Source organism: Carcharhinus amblyrhynchos, chromosome 23 (assembly GCF_965287045.1).
Source record: "Carcharhinus amblyrhynchos chromosome 23, sCarAmb.v2.hapA, whole genome shotgun sequence".
Classification (NCBI taxonomy): domain Eukaryota; kingdom Metazoa; phylum Chordata; class Chondrichthyes; order Carcharhiniformes; family Carcharhinidae; genus Carcharhinus; species Carcharhinus amblyrhynchos.
In genome coordinates, this window is record NC_137346.1 from 25,402,057 (window position 1) to 25,429,250 (window position 27,194).

Consider the following 27,194-nt stretch of genomic DNA (forward strand, 5'->3'; position numbering starts at 1 on the left):
CAGCATCTTTTAGATTCCAGCACCTGCACTATTTTGCTTATTTTTATGCTTAGTTTATGCTCTGGTAACATTGAGAGGTGTGGCTTCAAATCTATGTCTGGTCACATTATGGCAAGTTTACTGCTCATGTAACTTGTTCTTTCTCTGCATTTCCTAATTTTTTTCCAAATTTTATCTTTCTGTCTCTTGTTTTGGTCACAGCTTATTTGTTAAATTGGGAAACCATGCACCAAATATTGACTTATTCACACAGTGTAAGGAGAAGATTTACAACGCAGTCGATGTAAAAATAATGCTCTGCTTGATTCAGTTTTGAAAGCTGTCTGACTGCTTAATTTGTAGAAATTTAAATAGAGCTTGTCTCTTTCTGAATTTGTACTCATGCTGCCAGAGGGGGGAGTATAGACTCATGAGCATGCCTGTGAAACCATTACCTAGAAAGAGGGAACATGGATGTAAAAATAAAGATCACCAACATTTCTGGAATGGATTTTTCTCAGCAGTGCTTTGAGTAGTCCAGGTCTGACCATTGCATGATAAATTTAAATGGCACACCTAATTACGGGAATAAATAAAACCTTCAGAGCTTTTAACAGAGTCCGAAGTATTGCTACACATATATTCAATATTCAGGTAGTTATCCATAGAAGCAAGCTCTGCTGACATTGATGGCTAAATCTTGTGAGGAGCACATCATTTGTTAAATCTTCTCATTTCTACTTTTAACCTTTTTTTTAAATCTTGTATCTTAGTACATTCAAAACATCCAAAAGGGGGCACTATCTCAGATTTAGCAGCATCAGCAAATAATTTTTCCATCCACTGTATACACAAGGGCAAGATCTTTTGCATTTATGTCTCTTCTATTCCTCATTTTAATGCCTCATGTTGTAGTATGTTTATAATATTGAAATCTAAAATAAGATAAGAAATGTTCACGCATTTTCTTACAATTTGCACATTACTAACAAAAATTGTGCATCATCCTTAAATATTTAATTTGACACACATCATATTTACATTAAAGTTTAATGTTTTGTAAATAAACGGGCAGTCTATGCTGGAATGTTCTCAACAGGTCAAGTCTTGGCTGAGAAATAAACATATTTAGAGTAAGCAAACAGAATGATTCCACATACTGGTCTTGGAGACCCAAACTAAACTGTAACTAAATGGAGTTGATAAATCATTTTCAATCTTCCATTAGGCATTGCCTCTCAACTTTGAATGCTCAACTTTTTAATTTTCTCCCAAACTGTGCAACTGCTAAGCATACATCTTCTGCAGTTCTTAAGGAAGCATTGAGATGTTATTCTTAAAATAAGAGAAGTGCCTTTAGAGCTATTATGAATTTTAAAAGTGGAATTTGGACAGGAAAATGAACAAATTGTGTACCACCCTCTGGTGCCTGTTCAGCAGTGGCAGAGTAAGACCTAAATAATATAACTTCCAGGTTTACATTCATGCTTCCAAGAAGCTGGGCAGTATGATGGCTAGTGCCAGGGACCCGGGTTCAATTCCCAGCTTGGGTCACTGTCTGTGTGGAGCTTGCACATTCTCCCTGTGTCTGCATGGCTTTCCGCTGGGTGCCCCTGTTTCCTCCTACTGTTGAAAAGATGTGCTGGTTAGGTGGTTTGGCTAGGCTAAATTCTCCCTCAGTTTACCCGAACAGGCGATTAGGGGATTTTCACAGTGACTTCATTGCAGTGTTAATATAAGCCTACTTGTGACAAAATAAATAAATAAAGCCCCCCCCCCCCCGGCCGAAAGGGGCAAGAACTTGCAGATGATCATCAAGCATCTGTGAAAATTCAGGAAGGTCCTGCACTGCCTTCCCATCTTCTTCACTTGGTGGGAAAGCCACTATGGCTTCCCAATCAGGCCAAAGTTAGAACCTACAGTCAAGACCTAATCCACATCATCAAATCCCAACCTGCATTTTTAGGGAACAACAGGGGAATTCGGAGGACCATACTAGCTTCAACTGGTATCTTTGCTGCCTGCTCGAAACAGTTGATTAAAATTGAAGACAGCAATGCAAAGGGTAAAGTTATTGAATAAGTCACTGACAATTTAAACCATATGTTTCTCTGCTTCATATCAGATAGGTCGGGTTAAAATTGATCATTGTGTCATTGAGAGACATTCAAGTCCCAAATATGGTGCACAGAAGCAGCACAAGACTGAGCCTGAATGTCAGAGGAGCAAATTATTAGGAACGTTGAGAGAAATTGGGATATTTTAGGTCTTGATGAAGCATATAATGAGAAACAATGAGTTAAGTTTAGATCTAGAACAAGAAGAATATTTCAAATTAAATCAGAACAAAAAGAACGCATAAGTTTAAAGCAGTGACAAGCAAAGTTAGGACTTACATCAGGAAGTCCACCTTCACATAGAATAACGGAATACCATACAGCGTGTTCATTTAAAAAGCTGAACGTTATCTTGAATGTAAATTCTTCCTGGATAAGTAAATGAAGGTATGCTCAATTACCTTATTTATTCATATCTATGATATCATCTTCATGAAGAGGATAGTTAATTTATTGGCACCTAAGTTTTACCAAAATCAATTCTTTCTTATCATCACTTTATGCTATAATTCTTCATAATCATTATTACATATCTTGTGACTTGTTGCTATCCATGCACGAAATCAACTGGAACAATAGTAAATAAAAACTTGCAGGCTTCTTGGCTTTCAAAGAAGCTCATCAATTTCATCATTGCAAAAGGTGAAATACTCCAGTCAGCAAAATCACAATTTAAAGTTCAATATATCTGGCAGCCCTGGGACCCACAGTCAAAAAGATTAAGGCCCACATGTTCTATGTAATTGACATAAAGCAAATTGAAACCAATGAAGAATTGTACCTCAACGATGAGGGAAGGAATTTCAACTGAGATACATTTGATTACAGTGTTTATTCGATCCTGAATATTGTTATTTATTAAACTGATGAAGCAGCAACATCAAAAGTATTGAAATGCAAAAGAAAGATTCAGAAAAAGTGGGAACTTCCAAAGTACCAAAACATGCTAAGTTCAATTGCTAATTTTTGCCAATGTACAAAATCAAAATTGAAAATGGTAAGAATGCAGAGTGGGCTAGAATTCTGTCTTCATACTATGTATTATTTTCCCATTTAGGCAATTGATCAGCATTTCATGCAATCAGCATTTTGGGGTCCCGTTGAGTGTCAACATTTGAAAGCACAAACCTACTTCATGTCTCATCTTCTTAAACCTAACAGCTAATGCACCATGTACTTTCAACTCCTGACAGCAATCATCCAGGACTAATGGACGAGATCACCTTGTCTATATGGAAAGGTGAGAACACTTGCAAAAATGGAGGTTAACAACCTCCAGTACAGAGATGACCTTCTCAGCATTGGCACAGAACAGCAGCACTTCTTGTGCGTTTGATAATGGACTTGAAGTAAATGGGGAAGGAAATGGGTGAAAGGAAGGAAATCACAGTGCAGCAGAGGTCATTGAGTCTGCATCACACATGAAATGCCCTAACCTGCCTATCTAATCCCACCTGCCCAATTGCCCTTGAATGTTATGGCATGCCAAGTACTCATCCAGGTACTTTTTAAAAGGATGTGAGGCATCCCGCCTCCACTACCTCGCAGGCAGTGCATTCCAGACTGTCACCAGCCTCTGAGTAAAAAATGTTTGTCCTCAAATTCTCCCCCTAAACCTTGTACCCCTCATCACTGACCCTTCAACTAAGGGGAACAGCTGTTCCCTATCCACCCTGTCCATGCCCCTCATAATCTTAAACAGCTCAATCAGGTCGCCCCTCAGTCTTCTCTGCCATAATGAAAACAACCAGGACGATCCAACCTCTCTTCACAACTTAAATGTTCCATCCTAGGCAGCATTCTGGTAAATCTCTCTGCAACCCCTCCAGTGCATTCATGTCTTTTGTGTAATGTGGCAACCGGAACTGCACCAAATACTCCAGCTGTGGCCTCACTAAAGTTTGATACAACTCCATCATGACCTCTGCTTTTGTAATTCATATCCCGATTGATAAAGGGGAATGTGCCATATGCCCTTTTCACCACCCTATTTACCTGCCTTTCTGCCTTCAAAGATCTATGGACAAATGCGTTGTTTGGAATTTCCCAGTGTCAGACCTTTCATAGTACACTTCCTTGTCAAATTACTCCTTCAAAGTGCATCACCTCACACTTTTCAGGGTTAAATTCCATCTGCCACTTATCTGTCCATTTGACCATCTCATTTATATCTTCCTGTAACCCAAGACACTCAACCTCACTGTTAACCATCCAGCCAATCTTACTGATCCTACCCCCAACATAGTCAGCTATGTCATTTATATAAAGGACGAACAATAGGGGGCTCAGCACGGATCTCTGTGGTAGGCCACTGGTCACTGGCCTCCAGTCACTAAAGCAGCCATCTATCACCACTCTCTGTCTCTCACGCTAAGCCAATTATGAATCCATCTTGTCAGATCACCCGGTATCCCATGTATACTTCTTAATAAGCCTCTCATGTGGGACTTCATCAAAAGCTTTGCTGAAACCCATGTAAAGTACATCAACCACACTACCCTTATCCACACACTTGGTTACATGCTCAAAAAATGCAATCAAATTTTTAGGCATGACTATGATTTTGTGGCCATTACGGAGACATGGTTAGAAAAGGGACAGGAATGGTTATTGGAAGTTCCGGGATATAGATGTTTCAGTAAGAGTAGGGAAGGTGGTAAAAGAGGTGGAAGAGTAGCATTGTTAATGAAGGATAGTTTAACGGCTGCTGAAAGGCAGTTTGAGGGGATCTGCCTACTGAGGTAATATGGCCTGAAGTTAGAAATAGGAAAGGAGCGGTCACGTTGTTAGGAGTTTTCTATAGACCCTCAAATAGGAATAGAGATGTGGAGGAGGAAATTGCAAAGCAGATTATGGATAGGTGTGGAGGTCATACGGTAGTTATCATGGGGGACTTTAACTTTCCAAATATTGATTGGAACCTTTATAGGTCGAATAGTTCAGATGGAGCAGTTTTTGTACAGTGTGTGCAGGAGGGTTTCCTGACACAATATGCAGATAGGCCGACAAGAGGTGGGGCCACATTGGACTTGGTACTGGGTAATGAACCGGGCCAAGTGTTAGATTTGTTGTGGGAAAGCACTTTGGAGATAGTGACCATAATTTGGTGTCTTTCATTATTGCAATGGAGTGGGATAGGGCTGTACGGCAGGGCAAGGTTTATAATTGGGGCAGGGGTATTTATGATGCAATTAGACAAGAATCAGGGAGCATAAAATGGGAACAGAAACTGTTAGGGAAAGGCACAAATGAAAAGTGGAGCTTGTTCAAGGAACAAATACTGTGTGTCCTCGATAGGTATGTCCCTGTCAGGCAGGGAGGAAATGGCCGAGCGAGGGAACCATGGTTCACAAATGAGGTTGAATGTCTTGTCAAGAGAAAAAAGAAAGCGTATGTAAGGATGAAAAAACAAGGTTCAGTTGCATTGCTTGAGAGCTACAAGGTAGCAAGGAATGAGCTAAAAAAAGGGCTTAGGAGAGCTAGGAAGGGGCATGAGAAGTCCTTGGCGGGTCGGGTAAAGGAAAACCCCAAGGATTTTTACTCTTATGTGAGAAATAAAAGAACGACCAGGGTGAGGTTAGGGCTGGTCAAGGATAGTAGTGGGAACTTGTTCATGGAGTCAGAAGAAATAGGAGAGGCATTGAATGAATACTTTTCTTCAATGTTTACCAAAGAGAGGGACCGTGTTTTTGAGGACGAGTGTGTGATACAGGCTGATAGGCTGGAGGAAGTAGATGTTCTGAGGAAAAATGTATTAGCAATTTTGAAAAACCTGAGGATCAGTAAGTCCCCTGGGTCAGATGGAATATATCCTAGGATTCTTTGTGAGGCATGGGATGAGATTGCAGAGCCTTATGCTTTGATCTTCAGGTCCTCACTGTCCACGGGGATAGTGCCAGAGGACTGGAGAGTGGCAAATGTTGTTCCTCTGTTCAAGAAAAGAAATAGGAACGACCCTGGTAATTATAGGCCGGTTAGTCTTACTTCGGTGGTCGGTAAGTTAATGGAAAAGGTCCTGAGGGACAGGGTTTATGACCATTTGGAAGGATGCTGCTTAATCCGGGATATGATGTGGGTATGCCGGCGTTGGACTGGCGTAAACACAGTAAAAAGTCTGACAACACCAGGTTTTAGTCCAACCGATTTATTTGATAATAGACTCACAAGCTTTCGGGGTTAGTCCCTTCGTCAGGTGAATGGAGAGTTCTGGCCTCAGACAGAGCATATAAAGCACAGACAATTTAGAGATTACTGATTAGAATGCGAATCCTTACACCTAACCTGCTGTTCAAGACCTGAAGTGGCTGACAATGTGAGTGGAAGGAGCACTGATCACAGGTTAAAGAGATGTGTATTGTCTCCAGACAGTACAGTAAGTGAGGTTTTGCAAACCCAGGCAAGTCACGAGGGTTACAGATAGTGCGACATGAACCCAAGACAGGGATCTTGGGTTCATGTCGCACTATCTGTAACCCCGTGACTTGCCTGGGTTTGCAAAACCTCACTTACTGTACTGTCTGGAGACAATACACATCTCTTTAACCTGTGATCAGTGCTCCTTCCACTCACATTGTCAGCCACTTCAGGTCTTGAACAGCAGGTTAGGTGTAAGGATTCGCATTCTAATCAGTAATCTCTAAACTGTCTGTGCTTTATATGCTCTGTCTGAGGCCAGAACTCTCCATTCACCTGACGAAGGGACTAACCCCGAAAGCTTGTGAGTCTATTATCAAATAAATCGGTTGGACTAAAACCTGGTGTTGTCAGACTTTTTACTGTAATCCGGGATAGGCAGAACAGATTCGTGAAGGATAAGTCTTGCCTCACAAATTTGATTGAATTCTTTGAGGAGGTAACTAAGTGTTAGATGAAGGTAGAGCAGTTGATGCCGTATACATGGATTTTAGGTTTTTGATAAGGTTCCCCATGGTAGGCTCATGAATAAAGTAAGGAGGTGTGGGATAGAGGGAAATTTGGTCGATTGGATAAGTAACTGGCTATCTCATAGAAGACAGAGGATGTGGTAGATGGAAAATTTTCAGACTGGAGACCAGTTACCAGCGGTGTACCGCAGGGATCAGTGCTGGGTCCTCTGCTATTTGTGATTTTTATCAATGAGTTGGAGGAAGGGCTGAAGGGTGGGTCAGTAAATTTACTGATGACACCAAGATTAGTGGAGTAGTGGATGAGGTGGAGGGCTGTTGTAGGCTGCAGAGAGACATTGACAGGATGCAGAGCTGGGCAGAAAAGTGGCAAATGGAGTTTAATCCTGATAAGTGTGAGGTGATTCATTTTGGTAGGACAAATTTGAATGCGGATTACAGGGTCAATGGCAGGGTTCTGAGGAATGTTGAGGAACAGAGAGATCTTGGGGTACATATCCACAGATCTCTGAAGGTTGCCACTCAAGTGGATAGAGCTGTGAAGGAGATCTATAGCGTATTAGCGTTTTTTAAAAGGGAGTTTGAGTTTAAGAGCCGTGGGGTTATGCTGCAACTGTACAGAACCTTGGTGAGACTATATTTGGAATATTGTGTGCAGTTCTGGTCACCTCACTATAAAGAGGATGTGGAAGCATTGGAGAAAGTGCAGAGGAGATTTACCAGGATGCTGCCTGGTTTGGAGGCTAGATTTTATGAGGAAAGGTTGAGGAAGCTGGGGCTTTTCTCTAGAGTGGAGGAGGATGAGAGGCAACTGAATAGAAGTTTATAAGATGAGAAGGATAGATAGAGTGGACGTTCAGAGACTATTTCCTCGTGTGGATGTAGCTGTTAATAGGGAGCGTAACTATAAAGGTTCATGGTGAGAGGTATGAGGGATATCCGAGGTAGGTTCTTTACTCAGAGAGTGGTTGGGGTGTGGAATGGACTGACTGCTGTGATAGTGGAGTCAGACGCTTTAGGAACTTTCAAGCGGTTATTGGGTGGGCACATGGAGCACACCAGAACGATAGGGAGTGGGATAGCTTGATCTTGGTTTCGGACAAAGCTCGGCACAACATCGAGGGCCAAAGGGCCTGCACTGTGCCATACTGTTCTATGACCTCCCTCTAACAAAACCATGCTGACCACCCCTGATCAAACCTTGCCTCTCCACATGGAGATTGATTCTCTCCTTCAGAATCTTCTCCAGTAGTTTCCCAATCACCAGTGAGACTCGCTTGTCTGGAACTGTCGAAGAGAAGGGGCAGATGCAACACAAAGATGATGAAAATGGTAGAATGCAAGATAAGGGATGAAGGAAACATATGGTGGAGCAGGGGATAGAGCAGAACACTTCTTAAGGGAAAGAAAGAAGGCAGAATGAATGACAAAAGGAGGATACATTGCTGACAAGGAGAAAAATGTGATGGTGAGTATGGATTCAGAGGGAAAGGATGAAGAAGTGAATAATGGTAATTCAGACCGGGGGGGGGGGGGGGGGGGGGAAGTAAATGTATAACATTGGAGGGAAGGAGAAAAATTAGGAAAATGAAAAGGGAGAATCTGGCATTCATGCTGTATGTTCACCCTCCATATAAATTTTCTCACCTATATTCACGATTGTCCTGTCAACCTTGTAATTTCCTCTGTCTCTCATGTGTTAGGACAAAACATGGGCAAGAGTTTTGGATAAGCTGAAGTTCAGAGCATGGAGAAGGAGAGGCAGAACAAGAGAGCATTGGAATAGTCAAGTCTGGATTTGAAAAAGCAGTGAATGAAAATTACAGCTGCAGATGAGCTGAGATAGAAGTGCAGCCCAGAGAGGTTACTGAGCACATCTAATGAATTACCTTGGAAATGTTGTCATTGTTATGTAAGCAAACATGGCAGCCAATTTGAGCAGTACAAGCAGCAAAGAGATAAATAACCAGTTAATCTGTTTTGGCAGTGTTGTTTGAAGGATAAATATTGTTCAGGACACCAGGAGAAATGCACTGTTCTGGTCAGAATAGTGTTATGGGAAGTTTTTATGTCTACCTGGACAAAGTCTTCGTTTAGCATTGCGTTCAAAACACATCACCTGAAAATGCAACACTCCCTCTGAACTGTATTGCATACTTAAGTCCTTGGGACTTAAACACATGACCTTTAGCCCAAGAAACAAGTACATCCACTGAGCTATGCTAAACAAATGTTATAAAGAAATGTTGCATATCCCTACCCCTACTGTTTGTTGCACAACCCATGGAACTAATTGTTTTAACACGTTAGGGACATTCTTGAGTAAACAACTTTTTGGGGTTGTATGTATTCTTATTATTTAAGACTGGCATTTAAATTTGCTGCTTATGAAATTTCACTGATAACCTTAATAAGTGAGGTCACCACATCATTAAAAAAACAGAAATCCTTTTGAGAACCAAGACTTTTTAGTGTCCAGTTTGCATTTTAGTAACTTCAAATAGCTCTTCTAAAACAGATTTTTTTCCATACAAAATTCAGAGATGTTGCAATCCTACACTGTAAAGTGAAATTAGCATTCTCTTATGAACTTTAATCTACTGAAAATACATTATACAGAATGTATTTCAAAATGCATTTCATGTTGACAGATGTTATTGGTTATTTGAACCACAGAATCCCTACAGTGTAGGAGGAGGATACTCAGGCCACCAAGTTTGCACTGACTTTCCAAACGAGCATTTTACTCAGGCCTACCCAATGCACCCCCCAATCTCTCCCCACAATCGTGCATATTGATCATGGATAATCCACCTAACTTGCACATCTTTGCACTGTGGGAGGAAACCCACATAGTTTAAAAGTTGGCAAATTATGTTAGTCATATAAAACATTGATTAGGCCACATTTGGAATACTGTGTCCAATTCTGGTCGCCATACTACCAGAAGGATGTGGTGGCTTTGGGGGGAGTACAGAAAAGGTTTAACAGGATGTTGCCTGGTATGGAGGTATTAGCTACGAGGAGAGATTGAATTAATTGGGATTGTTCTCCTTGGAAAGATGGAGGCTGAGGGGCAACGTGGCAGAAGTTCATAAAATTATGAGAGGCACAGGTAAGGTGAACAGTTAGAAGCTTTTTCCTAGAACAGAAATGACAATCACAAGGGAGCACAAGTTCAAGATAAGGGGAGAAAGGTTCAGCAGAAGTATTTCTTTTACACAGATGTTGGTGGGGACCTGGAATGCACTGCCAAGTGACGGGGTTGAGGCAGACACGTTAGCAACATTTAAGACTTATTTGGATAGGCACGTGAACAGGCAGGGTACAAAGGGATACAGGCAGTTGGTCTGTGTAGGACAAACGATCAGCACAGGCTTGGTGGGCCGAAGGGCCTGTTCCTGTGCTATGCTGTTCTTTGTTTTCACAGGGAAATCATGTGGACTCCACACAGTCACTCAAGGCTGGAGTTGCCTGTTGCTGTGAGATAGCAGTACTAACTACTGTGCCACCTTACCCTTGAAAACGTTTTCTCTTCAAAACTTTATCCAATTCCCTTTTGAAAACTAACCACCTAATCTGCTTCCACCACTCTTTAAGACATCACAAAGTAACTCAGTGTGAAATAAAACATCCCCACAAGTCACCTCTAGTACTTTTTAATCCATCACTTTCCAGCATATCAATTGTGATGAAACCACTGAAATTGTGCTGGTAAGAGCAACTGACCAAGCATGACAAAGAAGAAGCTCTCAGGAAAATGTCACTACTCACAACATGGCCGCACGTCTAGTGGCGACAACGAGGGGGAGGAGCAAGGGGAGGTGAAGCAGGAGAGGCGACCAAGAGGGGAGGATAAGCTAGAAGGGGACAAGCCGTTGTGGAGGAGGGGCAAACCGCAGAGGAGGAGAAGGCCAAGCTGGAGGGGGAGGGGCCAGTTAAGGGGCAAGGGGAGGGAGGGAGGGGCCGACTGAAGGAGGGAAAGAGATAGGGGCGGCCGGAGGTGGGGGAGGAGCTGCTGGAGCTGCGGAGGGAGGGGCCTGCCAGAGGAGGGAGGGTGGGGCCTGCCAGAGGAAGGAGGGAGGGTGGGGCCTGCCAGAGGAGGGAGGGAGGGAGGGTGGGGCCTGCCAGAGGAGGGAGGGTGGGGCCTGCCAGAGGAGGGAGGGAGGGTGGGGCCAGCCGGGGCGGGGGGGGGAGGGAAGGAGGGGCCTCTCGGAGGGGGGGGGGGAGGGAGGGAGGGGCCGGCCGAGGGAGGGAGGGGTCTGCTGGAGGCGGGGGAGGATGTGCTGGAGCAGGGGGAGGGACCAGCCGGAGGTGGGGGGGGGGAGGAGGAATTGCCGGAGCGGCAGAAAAGTCCGGGATGCGCGTGCGCATGCGCCTCCTCTTTCGGCGGCGCTGCCGTTGTTGTCGGCACCACGTGAGGCCGCGCGCCGGTCATGTGACTCAGTATGGAGGTTGTGGACAATCCTGAGGCCGGGCTTCGACTGAGGGAGAAAAGTAGAGATTGAAGGAAGAAAATAAAGTGAGAAGCGGCAGGGGGGAAAAAGGTTCAAGACCAGCACCTTCAACAATAGCACTGAAATGAGGGGAATATGGGTGCCAAGGAGTCAAGGATAGGCTTTCTGTCTTATGATGAAGCGGTGAAACGAGGTGAGGTCTGAAGCGATCTTGATTTGTTTATTTTTCTTATTGAAGCCGGTGGTTAATTACCGGGTCTTTTTGCTCCTGACCAGTGTCTGTCAGTTCGAGGTGGCATTCCACCACCGATGCTTGTACGCGCGTCCATAAAGACTGGGAAACTCCGTCCCTTCGGGGCGGGGGTGGACTTTTTATACACGACATTGATTTGCTGTTATTTTTTGAAATCCAGGTTTAAAAATTGCCCAAATCTATTACAAAGGCGGATTTGAGGAACATGCGCTCTCGCATACGTTTGTCTTCCGTGTATTTTTTTAAAGTACCTATTTTTCAAGCATGCGTGTAAACCTGGTATTGAAGGGCGGGTCTGTGTTGATCAGGAGTTTCGATCCCTGGTTTGTTTGAGGTCGCAGGTTACTGAAAGGGGTAGAAATCTATTTTTGAATTACTCTAGTCGAGGTCTCTATCGCCTGAATTTGTTGACTCTCTGGGTATTCGGGTGTTTTCATAACGCCAGCGATTTCTCACCACTTGGGCTGCCAAGGGAGTAATTTCCAGTACAGTGTTGCATCTGTACGAGTGGGGAACTTAATTTGCGAATTTCGAAACATAATAGCAACAGACATATTACCAAGCATTTTTTAAAAAACTTCTTTAACCTTAAAAGAAAACACTCCTAATCGATCAATTTGCTCTTGCCTGTCAAGTCTTAAGTCCCTCAAGTAAGCAGGATGTAACCTGTTAATATCGTGTTTACGACGAAATTTGAGTACATATAGCGGTCACCACAGCCCAGAGTGACGCAGACTTGTGGACACCAGTGAGTTCTGCAGCAAACTGTCACTTCTCGGTGGATTCTGTTCTAATGTGTTTAGCTGTTCCCGGAACTCAATACATCGGAAACTGTATTTATTGCCCTACCCGTTCATTGAGGGGGAAAGAATGTTACTCTAATCAAAGACGGGGCTATCAAGAGTTTCTTTTTCAACAAGAAAGACCGTTACCTTTAGTTAGACTGAACGAATGCTCTTGGTTAAAAATTTAAAGAGCAAACGGTCATTCGTCATTAGCAACTGGTCATTTTCGGTCCCCCTCAAACACGACTTGTGGCGAAAGAACTTCGCATGCTTTGGAATAAAATATACTTTCCTTAGGATGCGTGGTTGGTCCAACTCGGGAGTTAGTTAAAAAAAATCTTGCCCAAGTACTGTAGAACTGCATAGTACAATTCTGGCTCTGGTTATAAATCAACAATTGGAAGCCATGAACGCCTCGCGTTCTCGATTGTTTTCAAATGATACAAAATTACCTTTGTGTATGAAAGCCGCAACATACTTGAGATTTAGATAATATTTTGAATAAGTTTCAAAGCAAACCAATGTTCAAATGTGTTGCAGCTTTATTATGCCCAGTTACCACTTGCCTAATTTGGGGTGTTTTCCTCCTTTCATTGTTCCGTATGTTTTGCTAGCCAGGTGTTCACACTTTTTAAAATTAGCTTTGACCAACAATGAAACCATAACAATGCAATTTCTCCAATGTTTTTGAAATGTTTTGTTGCCTTGGAGGGAAGTGGAGACATTATTCTCCAATTTTGTTTTGCAGAAATATGTAAGCAGGTACAAAAGGACGAGTCTTGTCGGTGTTCAGGCATGAAGTGGCATGACGCTCCTGCCAAATGCATCTATTTTTAAATGATCAATTGTGATCAATTTTTATCATTCGTATTGAGGCATTTTCTGCTTTTCCTGTAGAGGGGACTTTGTCCAGCATCTTTGTTTAGGTAAAAATGTATCAAACTGCTGCAGCAAATGTCAAATTCAAGCACATAATTTGGTCTACCATCATTTCAGATTATAAGCTAATATTTTTTCAAATGTCTTGCATCGGTTGAAGTTGTTTTGAAGTATGATGACTTTGCTTAACATATGTTGTATCATTAATGCTGTAACTCTGTTTAGAACTGTACAGGACTGTTGACCTATTTTGTACCCTTAAGTCCTGAAGTGGTATTTGAAGTCACAACTTTTACAGATTTGATGAGGCCATGTTAACATAAGAGTGAAGAAATAACAAAAGAACTTGCACTTAGATAACCCTTTTCACAATCGCAGCACACCCGTTCATTTGTACAAAAAAATTGTATAGTTGCTGTTGTAATGAGGCCCAATACAGGCACATCAAGGTGCTATCAATTAGCAATGAGACAAATACATTACCTGGAAGGATAGATGGATCTTTGATGTATCATCTCATCTGAACAAGGCGTTTAGTGAGGGGGATTGAATATAAAAGTAGGGAGGTCTTGCTGCAGCTGTATAGGGCATTGGTGAGGCCGCAGCTGGAGTACTGTGTGCAGTTTTGGGCGCCGCACCTGCACAAAGATATTTTGGCCTTGGAGGGAGTTCAGAGGAGGTTTACTAGGCTGATACCGGAGTTGAGGGGGTTGAGCTATGAGGAGAGGCTGAATAAACTAGGCTTGTACTCGTTAGAGTTTAGAAGAATGAGGGGAGATCTCATTGAGACGTAAAAGATGATGAATGGGATGGATAGGATAGAGGTGGAGAGACTCTTCCCGCTCAAAGACAGTAGGACTAGGGGGCACAGCCTCAAGATAAAGGGGGGGCGGTTTAGAACGGAGTTGAGGAACTTCTTCACTCAAGGGGTGGTGAATCTCTGGAATTCTCTGCCCGTTGAAGTGGTGGGGGCTGCCTCGCTAAATATTTTCAAGATGCGGGTTGATGGGTTTTTGATAAGAGAGGGTATTAAGGGTTATGGGGAGAGGGCGGGAAGGTGGAACTGAGCCACGACAGATCAGCCATGATCTCATTGAATGGCGGGGCAGGCTTGAAGGGCTAGATGGCCTACTTCTCTTATGTTCTTATGTTTCTGGCAGTGCAGCATTCCCTCAGTACTGCCCTGAAATGCAATAAAGTTATAGGAAAAAAGTCATGACTGTAGAATGTTAAGGTAGACATAAGAACATAAGAAATAGGAGCAGGAGTAGGCCATTTAGCCCTTCGAGCCTGCCCCGCCATTCAATAAGATCATGGCTGATCTGTCGTGGCTCAGTTCCACATTCCCGCCCTCTCCCCATAACCCTTAATCCCCTCACTTATCAAAAACCCATCAACCCGCGTCTTAAAAATATTTAGCGAGGTAGCCTCCACCACTTCAACGGAGTTGAAGTTCCTCCTCAACTCCGTTCTAAACCGCCCCCCTTTATCTTGAGGCTGTGCCCCCTAGTCCTACTGTCCTTTCTGAGCAGGAAGAGCCTCTCCACCTCTATCCTATCCATCCCATTCATCATCTTATACGTCTCAATGAGATCTCTCCTCATTCTTCTGAACTCGAACGAGTACAAGCCTAGTTTATTTAGCCTCTCCTCATAGCTCAACCCCCTCAACTCCGGCATCAGCCTAGTAAACCTCCTCTGCACTCCCTCCAAGGCCAAAATATCCTTGCGTAAGTACGGCGCCCAAAACTGCACACAGTACTCCAGCTGCGGCCTCACCAGTGCCCTATACAGCCACAGCAAGACCTCCCTACTTTTACATTCAATCCCCCTCGCTATGAAGGCCAGCATCCCATTAGCCTTCCTGACCACCTGCTGCACCTGCAAGCTGGGTTTTTGCGACTCACGCACAAGGACCCCGAGGTCCCTCTGCACCGTCACCTGCTGCAGTTTTTTGCCACGTAAGTAATAATCCTTCCTACCATTATTCCTACCAAAGTGGACCACCTCGCACTTGATGATGCATCGTTTCTCTCTCTTCTCCCTGACCTCCCCCCCCCCCCCCCCCCCCCCCCCTCAAAATCTGGAGAGGCAGTGGCATTGCCACTGGCCCAATAATCCAGAGACCCAGAACAAGATCTTGGGATCTGGGTTCAAATCCTGCCAAGGCAGATGGTGAAATTTGAATTCAATAAAAACCTGGAATTTAAAGTCTCATTATGACCATGAAACCATTGTCAATTGTTCTTTTTAAAAAAAAATCCATCTGGTTTACTGGTGTCCTTTGGGGAAGGAAATCCTACCTAATCTGGCCTACATGTGACTCCAGACCCCACCACAATGTGGCTGACTCTCAAATGTCTTCTGAAATGGAGGACAATTAGGGACGAGTAATAAATGCTGACCCAACCAACGATACTTGCATCCTGAAAAATTAATAAAAGCAAAAAATCTTGAATACTGGCACTTAATGCCTGAATTTGAGAACTGAATGTCAACATCACTGTTGAGATTTATTGTGACACTGACTTAAGGTCTGATGTATGTATTTTCGCAACAGGGCTGATCCTGATATCAACCAGAAACCTACCCTCTATCCTCACCCTGATTTCCCTAGCTTGTACAAGTGCTGAGCTTATTTGTAGCATCCCTACATCTGCCTGGTCATTGATTAATTTTCAGAACGTCTTGCTTTCTATATGGCTGAGTAGGGTGTAAGGAAGGGGTAAAAATTTATAGGTGGGCTTACTGTCCTCTTAGGAATGGCTTATCTTTTATTGATACTCACTTTCACCTGGTACTCATTCAGCGCTCACCTTTGGCTTCAAGTAGTCATCATTTGACAGCAGCCACACCCCAGTAAACTGCTTTTGGTGAGGATAAGCAGATGATGGGAGCTGTCTGGTCTCCTAATCTTTTTGACTTAGGGACTTGTCTGTACTGATGTACAAAGACTGACTCTGGTGAGATGAGACCAATCTAGGGTTCAACAGTCTTGAAGGCGGGGCAGCACCCCAAGCCCAAGACGACATCCTGGTCTCCCATTTGAGAGGAACTCCTAAGCCTGGTAGCGTAAAAGACGCTGAGAATAGGATGCTTTGGTAAAAAGTTTACTTTTGCGTTTTAGCAACCTCACACCCAATGCTGACTGACTCTTCTATATATGCACATTTGAGGATAACTAATCAATACCCAAAACATTTAACCTAAAAAATGTTTTAAATTAAACTACTAGGCATTGAACAGATTTCGCTCTTTAAATTAAAATAAATTGTAATTCAAATGAAATCCATTCAGTAAAAATACAAAGTGATGTTTACTATGTAACCGATCTTTAACATTCTCCATATTCCCCTCCATATTGAAAACATTTTTTTAAAGGTTACAACATGAAAGTTGCTGTGTTCTCATCTACTACAAACCAAGATGTCTCTTTTCGAGAATATCCAATAATTTCTTTGGACAAACAACTGGTAACTTGTTGACCAATCCTCAGCTTTTTTTCTGTGACACTTTTTCAAACAGACATGCTCACAGATTGAGCAGTTATCTATATAGCATTCTATAGGCACATTTTCTCCAATTGCTCTTGTATAGGAATCCCTTTATAATAAATACATAGCTATATCTGTCTCTTCTAGCACAAGTAATTTTGATTTGATTTGTTATTGTCACATGTATTAGTATACAGTGAAAAGTATTGTTTCTTGTGCACTATACAGACAAAGCACACTGAATATAGAGAAGGAAAGGAGAGGCTATAGAATGTAGTGTTACAGTCACAGGAAGTAGAGAAAGATCAAATTAATAGAAGGTAGGTCCATTCAAAAGTCTGGCAGGGAGGAAGCTGTTCTTGAGTCAGTTGGTACATGACTTCTGAATCATTTTCTCCAATGGAAGAAGGTGGAAGAGAGTATATCCAGAGTGTATGGGATCATTGATTATGCTAGCTGCTTTTCCAAGGCAGCAAGAAGTACAGACAGAGTCAGTGGATGGGAGGCTGGTTTGCATGATGGACTGAGCTTCGTTCATGGTCCTTTGTAGTTTCCTGCAGTCTTGGACAGAGCAGGAGCCATACCAAGCTGTGATACAATCAGATGGTGCATCTGTAAAAGTTGGTGAGAGTCATAGTGGACATGCCAAATTTCCCTCCATATTGAAAACAATTTTTCTAAAGGTTACAACATGAAAGTTGCTGTGTTCTCATCTAATACAAACCAAGATGTCCCTTTTCGAGAATATCCAATACTTTCTTTGGACAAGCAACAACTGGTAACTTGTTGACCAATCCTCAGCTGCTTTTCTGTGGCACTTTTTCACATAGACATTATCACAGAATGAACAGCTATCTATATAGCCTGAAAAAGTAGAGGCGTTGGTGGGCTTTCTTAACTATAACAGCAGCATCAAGGGACTGGGACAGGTAGTTAGTGAGTTGGACAGCTAGAAACTTGAAGGTCTTGTCCATTTCCACTTCGTTCCCATCGATGTAGACGGGCATGTCTTCCATTATGCTTCCTGAATCAATGACTATCTCCCTTGTTTTACTGACATTGAAGGAGACGTTATTATTATAGCATTGTTTTGAGGTCCAACCCACTATGGTGGTGTCATCTGCAAAATTGGAAATTGAGTTGATGGGGAATTTGGCCACAATGATCAGTGTCTAAGGAGTATAGTAAGAGATTGAGGACACAGTCCTGTGGGGCACCAGCTTTGAGGATAAGTGTGGAGGAGGTGTCGTCTCTGCTTTTAATTACTCTATTTTCTTTGATTCCCATACTAATGGACACTAAAAATACAATGAATCCCACTGTACTTGAATTATCGTTGGGAAGTCGCTGGATTCCGGGGAAGTGCCGGAGGATTGGAAAACGGCTAATGTTACGCCGTTGTTTAAGAAGGGTGCCAGGCAAAAGGCGGGGAATTACAGGCCGGTTAGTTTAACGTCTGTGGTAGGTAAAATGTTAGAATCCGTCATTAAGGAGGAAATTGCGAGGCATCTTGAAGGGAATTGCTTGATAGGGCAGACGCAACACGGTTTCATTAAAGGGAAGTCGTGTCTGACAAATTTACTGGAGTTCTATGAGGATGTGTCTAGGGCGGTGGATAGAGGAGAGCCGGTGGATGTGGTCTTTCTGGATTTTCAGAAGGCGTTTGATAAGGTACCTCACAAGAGGTTACTGCAGAAGGTCAGAGGACATGGAGTTGGGGGTAGGGTGTTAGCGTGGATAGAGGATTGGTTGTCAAATAGGAGGCAGAGAGTGGGGGTCAATGGGTGCTATTCGGATTGGCGGTTGGTGACTAGTGGGGTGCCCCAGGGGTCGGTGCTGGGGCCTCAGCTATTTACCATTTATATAGATGATATGGAGGAGGGAACCGAGTGTAGGGTGTCGAAATTTGCTGATGACACCAAGATTGGGGGAAAGGCAAATTGTGCGGAGGGTGTGGAGAGTCTGCAGAAGGATCTAGATAGGCTGGGCGAATGGGCCAGGAAATGGCAAATGGAATTTAATGTTGGCAAGTGTGAGGTGGTCCACTTTGGTAGGAAGAATGGTAGGAAGGACTATTACTTACGTGGCGAAAAACTGCAGCAGGCGACGGTGCAGAGGGACCTCGGGGTCCTTGTGCATGAGTCGCAAAAACCCAGCCTGCAAGTGCAGCAGGTGGTCAGGAAGGCGAATGGGATGCTGGCCTTCATAGCGAGGGGGATTGAATATAAAAGTAGGGAGGTCTTGCTGCAGCTGTATAGGGCATTGGTGAGGCCGCAGCTGGAGTACTGTGTGCAGTTTTGGGCGCCGCACCTGCGCAAGGATATTTTGGCCCTGGAGGGAGTGCAGAGGAGGTTTACTAGGCTGATACCGGAGTTGAGGGGGTTGAGCTATGAGGAGAGGCTGAATAAACTAGGCTTGTACTCGTTAGAGTTTAGAAGAATGAGGGGAGATCTCATTGAGACGTATAAGATGATGAATGGGATGGATAGGATAGAGGTGGAAAGACTCTTCCCGCTCAAAAAAGACAGTAGGACTAGGGGGCACAGCCTCAAGATAAAGGGGGGGCGGTTCAGAACGGAGTTGAGGAGGAACTTCTTCACTCAAAGGGTGGCGAATCTCTGGAATTCTCTGCCCGTTGAAGTGGTGGAGGCTGCCTCGCTAAATATTTTTAAGAAGCGGGTTGATGGGTTTTTGATAAGAGAGGGGATTAAGGGTTATGGGGAGAGGGCGGGAAAGTGGAACTGAGCCACAACAGATCAGCCATGATCTTATTGAATGGCGGGGCAGGCTCGAAGGGCCAGATGGCCTACTCCTGCTCCTATTTCTTATGTTCTTATGTTCTTAAGGTTAACGTATGGGATGTCGCTGAGATCTGAATCTGAGCATACATTCTTCTCACATTAATTTCTTTAATGTCTTATTTACTATTCATGTCCCCATCAATAGCATACGTTAGCATGGTGCTCAATTCTAATACATCATAGCACACATCCAGTTTAATTGAACAAACTTCTTAATTGACCTGCTTCTTAATGTTAGAATCTTCGTTGCGAGAATCTGGCCTGATTTATCAGAATCCTATTAACATTTTCCAGAAAAGATTGTTGAGTCAGGGTATCCCAACTGCCTAATGTCCAACCCTATATACTTGAGCTCTAGAATCTTGACTTTCAATTTTGAATTCCTTTGTCGCAAATTTCTGAAATGTTACACATAGCCCCTCACAGGAAATCAATTGTGTACAAATGCCTGCTAATTTCCCTTCATAGTTCCAATAAAATGTTGCTCAATCTGCTTTTAGCTAAAGGCAACCAGCCTTTAGTGTGGGGTGATCTAATTTAAAAATACTATACCATGGATGCATTTTTAGCTGATAAATACTTGTTCAACTTCCACAATTTAGCCATTACATCCCCAGCTTCTTTAGGAGGTTTTAAAGTTGTTCCCTTTGCAAAAATGCTACTTTGTAAATGAATTTACATTTCCATAAATATGTTGCCAGAAGTACTAGTAAATTCCTCCAACTTTCTTTTTCTGCTGTTGGAGAGTCTACTCCAACTTCTTGGTTGCCCACTTGTTCCTCACATCCCCAACCTTGGAATTCTCTGCAAATGTTGCTCTGACTCAGACCACTTAAGGGCCATTTGGCAGAGTCTCAACCTCTCTTCCTGCGACTCTGTTCCCCTGAATTTCCAATTTTTGCATTCCAGCATGGACTTTCAGGCACAGTTTCCACTTGACGTGGCCAAAGAACTGAACACTTCTGCTTCAAGTGGGTATCTTTGCCCCAGCAGCCCACAACATGAAGTCACTCATCTTCTGCCTCATTTGATCTTCAGATGCCAACCACAGCCATTTGTCTGTTTGAAGTATCTTTCTCTGTTCCTCTTTCTTCGTAGGACCTCTCTCTGTTCCTGCCTGACACTGTTATCAATTATGATGCTCCACTCTTAATCGTATGATTGGGGCTTTTGTGTCATTTTCTTTGTTTGCATGCACGCTGGGCCAATCCTCTGCCAGAAGAATAAAAAAAACTGGACTGCGTGGTCACTGCCCCACATGCATGGAATGCCCAAGGCATGCTGGGAGTTGGAGTTCCCAGCCTTCTGCTGATGTGAAGTCTGGACCTCCTCGGTCTTTTATTGCCAATAATCATTAGTTTCCCTAATCGCAACAAGACCTCTCTGATGCACCCACATTACAAAGCATTGGCGTCATCAGGCTGAGGGACAGGTAGGATGTGTGCATCATGAAGCCATGTGCAGGGCAGATGGCTGGACCGACCACTGCATTCAAAACTAAACACTAACGTCTATCCCCTAGATGTCCCAAGGGTATGAAGGTCCAGAACAGCTTCAGTGTCTCAAGATTTCAGGCAGTTGTGAAGGAATCTCTCTCGGAGAAACTGAAGTGTCACTTGTACTTGTGCGGTGAAGATGGACGAGGTGACCTTGGGGCTATATGTACCCCACTACTCCGGAGGCCCCTTGGCTCTATCCCTCATAAGCATTAAAATGAGGTTATCCAGAAACTGTTGGAGGAAAAAAATCACCTCTACAATGTTTATCCCTGTGACAATTCAGAACTATTCAAACATGATGCCTACCAAAGCATCATTGCTCGATCCAGTGCAAACTTGGACATGCAGGACCCTTTTTGCTGAATCAGAAAGCAAAGAACTTCAGTCAAGTATAAACCACAAAGTCTGAAATAGTTTCCATGATGCTCTTGAACCAATTCATCAGTCACGCACTTGCCAACAGGTGAATACCGCTCACAGAAGCTGATGCTAACCAAGCTGGGATCTACAAAACTGGAGGTCACTGGTAAAGAAGCTCCCTGAACTTTTCCAGTCTGTGTGGAGCAAAGAACCTTCCCACAAGAATATAAAGATGCCTCCATTGAACACCTGTACCAGCAGAAGGAACTTCTGCCAATCTTGTGACAATCAAGGGAATTTCACTCCTCCATTGCTGATATTTTGCCAGATCCTTCTGAACATCTAAGTGCAAAATCTTGACCAGGAAATGCTGCTGGAGAATTTGTAATCTCAGGAAAGGTCAAGGAACCACTCATGGCATTTGCACTTAAACAGCTCTTTGACACCATGTTTATTGACCTGACCAAAGACTTTGACACTGTCAGCCATGAGGGCCTTTGGAGGGGAATGGAGAAATTCAGCACAATGGTTTGACAATTCCACAACAACATGCTCACATGTAGTCTGGATGATTTGTTCTCAACCATTGCTTTAACCTGCAAGGCTATAGAACAGGTGCTGGAAACTGGCATTAGAATAGGCTGGTATTTTTAGCTGGTGCAGATACAATGGGCTGAATGGCCTTGTTCTGTCATAATTTTTCTGTAGTTCTATTTGATTTATTGCTGTTACATGTATTAACATACAGTGAAAAGTGTTGTTTCTTGCACACTATACAGATAAAACATACCATTCATGGAGAAGGAAAAGAGTGCAGAATATAGTGTTACAGTCATAGGGTGTAGAGAAAGATCAACTTAATGCAAGGTAAGTCCATTCAAAAGCCTGACAGCAACAGGGAAGGAGCTGTTCTTGAGTTGGTTGTGATGTGACCTCAGACTTTTCTATCCGTTTCCTGACGGAAAAAGGTGAAAGAGAGTATGCAGGGCGCATGGCGTCCTTTTGTGCTGGCTGCTTTGCTGAGGCAGCGGGAAGTGTCGACATTCAGTGGATGGGAGGCTGGTTTGTGTGATGGATTGGGCTACATTCACAATCTTTTCTAGTTCCTTGTGCTCTTGGGCAGAGCAGGAGCCATACCAAGCTGTGATACAACAAAAAGAAATCTTTCTATGGTGCATCTGTAAAAGTTGGTGAGAATCGTAGCTGACATGTCAAATTTCCTTAGTTGTCTGAGAAAAGAGAGATGTTATTGGCTTTCTTAACTATAGTGTTGGCACGGAGGGACCTGGACAGGTTGGTGATCTGGGCACCTTAAAACTTGGTGTCGTCAGCAAACTTGAAAATCAGTGAAGAGGAGAATTTGCCCCCACAGTTATAGGTGTATAAGGAATATAGTAGGGGACTGAGAACACAGCCTTGTGGAGCGTCAATGTTGAGGATGATCGTGGAGGTGGTGTTTCCAGTGACGAAAGGAGTTAAGTAGGGCTGTCTGCTCTTTCTTTTCAACCCTGTTCTCCGATACCTCCCATGATATTGTTCCTGGCATCAAAGTCAGATATCACATGCGTGGGAAGCCACTCGATCCTGAGAAGACCCTGGGCAAAGACTAGGTCTCCAAGGGCAGCGCACTTTCCTGTTTGCCTATTCCTGCTGCCATTTCAGAGCTAGACAAGCAGTGCAGCATTCCTTCATGATGTGTCGATAACTTTAGCCTTGCAATCAGTATGAAAAATGAATTACTATGCCAGCCTGCTCCAAGATAGCCCCAATCTCTAGCCAAAGTTGCAGTCCACGACTAGAATCTGTCAGCAGTGGATGAGTTCTTCTATCTTGGCAGCACGTTGCTCCAAGCTGTCCATATTGAGAATGAGATGTGCAAAAATTGCAAATGCAACTTGTCAGACTTTAACATGATTCTGAGAATGCAAAGGAGTAAATCTGCCCACCATAGAGTCAGAGGTTTACAGCATGGAAACACGCTCTTCAGCCCAACTTGTCATGCCAACCAGTTTTTAGCACTAAGCTAAACCCAATTGCCCGCATTTGTCCCGTATTCCTCTATACCCATCTTACCCATGTAATTCTCTCAACACTTTAAGACAAAATTGTACCCACCACTATTACTGCCTCTGGCATCTCATCCAGACACTCGTCACTCTCTGAAAAAATTGGCCTTCTGGACCTTCTTTTGTATCTCTCAGCTTTCACCTTAAACCTATGCCCTCTAGTTTTAGACTCCTTTACCTTTGTAAAAATATGTTGACTATCTACCTTATCAATGCTCTTCATTATTTTATAGACCTCTAAGACCACCCCTAAGCCTTCCTAAGCTACAGGGGGGAAAAAGAAGTCCCAATGTATTCAACTTCTCCTTACAATTCAAACCATCCTATCAAACTGGAAATCTATACAGCAATAGTCCTGTTCACTTTCTCTATATCTGAGCTATGACTGAAACACTACATTTACATTCATTTCCTTCAGTATGAATGGTATGCTTTCTGTATAGCGTGCAAGAAACAATACTTTTCACTGTACTAATGTGACAATAAATCAAATCAAAACTTTGCTTTATGCATTTGAGTCTTGGACTGTGGACCAATGTCACGCAAGAAGCTCAAACACTTGAGCTTGAATTGCTTTTGGGCGCTTGTGAAGATTTGATGGCATGATAAAATAACACTGTGCTCACCCCTGGTGGCACGGCATGACTTGCATACACACCATAATAACTGTCACAGCTAAGTTGGGCTGATCATGTAGTCAGAATACCTGACAGTCACTCGCCAGGCAAATTTTCCCTGGTGATCAGTGAGGGAAGGATGATGTCATAGTCAGCAGCAAGTGAGAGGCTTGATTTTTTTTGCAGCATGTTGTCCAACTCCACTGCAGTGAAGGATCTGAAATTGTAATTCCCTCAAGGCTCTCCACTCAGTCTTTAGTTGATTTTTCACTTTTTTCAAGGCCATCTTTTCCATATGGAGGAGATGAGTTGCTACTTTGGCATTTACAGATGGTTGGATTGGTGTTAGTGATTGGGTTGCTCCAAGGTGGCATACAAAGTTCCAGCATTGAATGGATGAAGTTCAGGTTTCTGGTGGCCTCTTCCCATCTAGTTTGGTGGGTAGAGTCCAGGACATCTGGATCACTGGTTTCCTTGTGGAGAGAAATGCATTCCCCTTAGAGGCAGAGTGGTGTATACTTGGTGATATCCCCATGGGATGGATTTGGTGGCTGCTTTGTTGATGGCTTTGCAGAAGCAGCTGCTCTTTGAGATATGATGGGATGGTATAGTTACTGCACTTTGTTCTGGTGCCTTCTTTGTATAGGTTTGACCGCTGGTGATACTAGGTAGTTGAAGGCTGATGTGAGTCAGAGCTAGTCTGTGCTGGCTGTGGGGGAACCTATGCAAGATTTGGCATGATGTTGGAAATGGATTGCCAAATGTTGAGCTGAGCCAGCAAAGGTCAGGTGAGTAGTCACACCTCCATCTTAGAGTGGAAAATTCTTGGCTATTTGGGGTCAAGGATAACATTAAGCCCAATTTTGCAAGTTTTATGCCATCAATACCAACCTCATTGTAGCCCTAGTTTGTGTGATGGGTATTGGAGTTTCTGATATAGACAGTTGGGTGTGATAGGGTGGGGAAACATGTTTCTCCCAGTTGGTACTAGGGGCTTGTAGACACTTGCTATCTTGTAGGCTGCAATCTTGATATCAACATGTTCAGTGAAAGAAGTAGGCTACCCCTCTTGTGGTCTGTTGGGCCACCCGTGCTTTGGATGGGCAGCATGACATATCAGATCAAAGCCATTGTATATCCACCAGCTTTGTTGGAGGGTGTTTTTTTTCTTGAATACTTATTGTGTTAGTTGCATGTTGCTGGGTGAGAATGCTGATTAGTTGGCCCTCAACACTGAGTTGCAGGATGTGGGGTGTAGGTCTGATGGTGAGGGACCTACAGGAATTGATATTGCTGCTGATGTGGTAAGACTGAGGCTCTTGAAGTCTTGTTGAATTCAGTTTGCTTGTAGGATCATTGGTTTCCTGGAGTATTGATGGGTAGAGTGACCTGAATGGCGTGAGACTGAATCACAAACAACATCCTGTTTATCTTGGCGCTGTCCTTCTTGAAATACTAAAACATCTGATTGAGACAGCAGCGAAGATCAAAATGTGAAACAACCTCAGCAAACTTGCTGGCTATTCATGGGGTATAGATGCTCAAACCTTATGGACCACCACTCTTGCCATTGACTCTTGGACTGCAGTGCACCATGCACCAATATGATCCCAACCAGTCTTTAAATGCTCAGTTCATTTCTGGTATCCTCCAATCAACTCTACTCCTCCTCATGAGCAACAACTTGCCCTTTCACCTCAGGAGGATTATTGCAGCAAGAAAGCTCCTAGAGGCTTGCACCAACCAAGCCTGCCACTATACATGACTTTACCAACTCACCTGCCTGCTTTCTATCACACCAGTCTGTATGGCTAATACCACCTTGCTAAGGAATGGCAGCAGGAATAGAACCAACGTGCTACCATTAAAAACCACTTCCTCAATCACAGAACCCACAGCCCAGCCAGCCAGCTTCACATGGCACACAAACACTGGGCATTCTGCAACCATTTTTGCACTGGCTAAAGCCTTTGTGCAGCAAATTGACTTGCAGGGAACCCGGACTGCAGCTGTGGTGCACCCCAATCACATAATTAAAGACTGGTTCCTGACAATTCAGTGAGGGCTCCACTGAGCTCAGCGGAATCTATTGCTTGGTTTGATGATTACAAAAAAAACTGCAGAATATTGTGTGATCTATGTCAGTGGAGTAACTAAACCATTGTTTGTTTTCCAATACTTTGCATACAAAGGTTTCACAGCTTAGTTGAGCTTAGCAATTCAGATAAACAGTGGAGGGGGAAGTGATGAATCAGAGAAATATATAGCTCTACCAAATTGATGAGTAATTTGTACTGCAAAAGAGAGATGGAAAAGAACCGGTGAACTGAAAATGTCCAACTCCAATAGATTGTAACAAACCTTTTTTTTCTAACTGCAAAGTTCCATTACTGCCCTCAGGCAATATAGCTTGAGTTTTTCTTTGACAGCCAAATAGTTAATGATCTTCATTTCCAATATGTGGCAAAGGCCTGAAGGTTTTAACATTCAAGTGATTATTAAAAAAAATTCTCACTGTATGTGGGATTTAGATTTGTGGCTGGCAGAAATTAACCTGATGACAGACAACAGGCTATTATGTCACAGAGGAAATTGTCAATTTTATTTTTGCTTATATTTTAAACTCAGTAATTTTACATTTGATTTTTAAGTTGCAGCAGTCACTTTGCAGTGCAACAATCATTTTGTAGCATTTGCATTGTTACCAGGGTGCTATCAAACATGGACTAGGGTGTTGAATCTTAATTGGCAATTGCTGAGGCAAAAAAATGTCCAAGTTAAATGTTTCACAAAATTGTTCTTTCTGGAGCTTTTGTTGTAATCAGGCATTTGCATTGGGATATTTCGGTCATGGTAAAAAGTCTAACCGATCAATATATTGCACTACAATTTCTATTGCTTTTAATAATCATTCGCACTTAGTAATGCATTGCAAATCTAGTTTCACTTAACCTTGCAGGACGATGTTTCAAAGTAGTTCCTGTGAACGATTTGTCAATGCAGTA

At 43.2% G+C, this 27,194-nt stretch overlaps 2 protein-coding genes across 6 annotated transcripts in view; one reads left to right on the forward strand and one right to left on the reverse strand.

The window, feature by feature from the left end:
* LOC145357363 (uncharacterized) overlaps positions 1-10,884 on the reverse strand; it is a 76,338-nt gene extending 65,454 nt beyond the window's left edge. Inside the window, exons 1-2 of one of the 4 annotated variants that reach the window (XM_080210657.1) lie at positions 10,754-10,882; positions 2,376-2,465 (exon numbers count right to left, since the gene is read on the reverse strand). The gene's annotated coding sequence lies outside the window, so the exon portion shown is untranslated. Of the gene's footprint in view, positions 1-2,375; positions 2,466-10,626 lie in introns of all 4 variants that reach the window. The other 3 variants (XM_080210655.1, XM_080210658.1, XM_080210656.1) reach the window with 3 other exon arrangements.
* A 494-nt stretch (positions 10,885-11,378) lies between these two features.
* usp32 (ubiquitin specific peptidase 32) overlaps positions 11,379-27,194 on the forward strand; it is a 221,474-nt gene continuing 205,658 nt past the window's right edge. For both annotated transcript variants that reach the window (XM_080210653.1, XM_080210654.1), the window contains exon 1: positions 11,379-11,629. In XM_080210653.1, the coding sequence (XP_080066779.1) occupies positions 11,572-11,629 (58 nt within the window). In that variant the 5' untranslated portion in view covers positions 11,379-11,571. The remainder of the gene's footprint in view (positions 11,630-27,194) is intronic.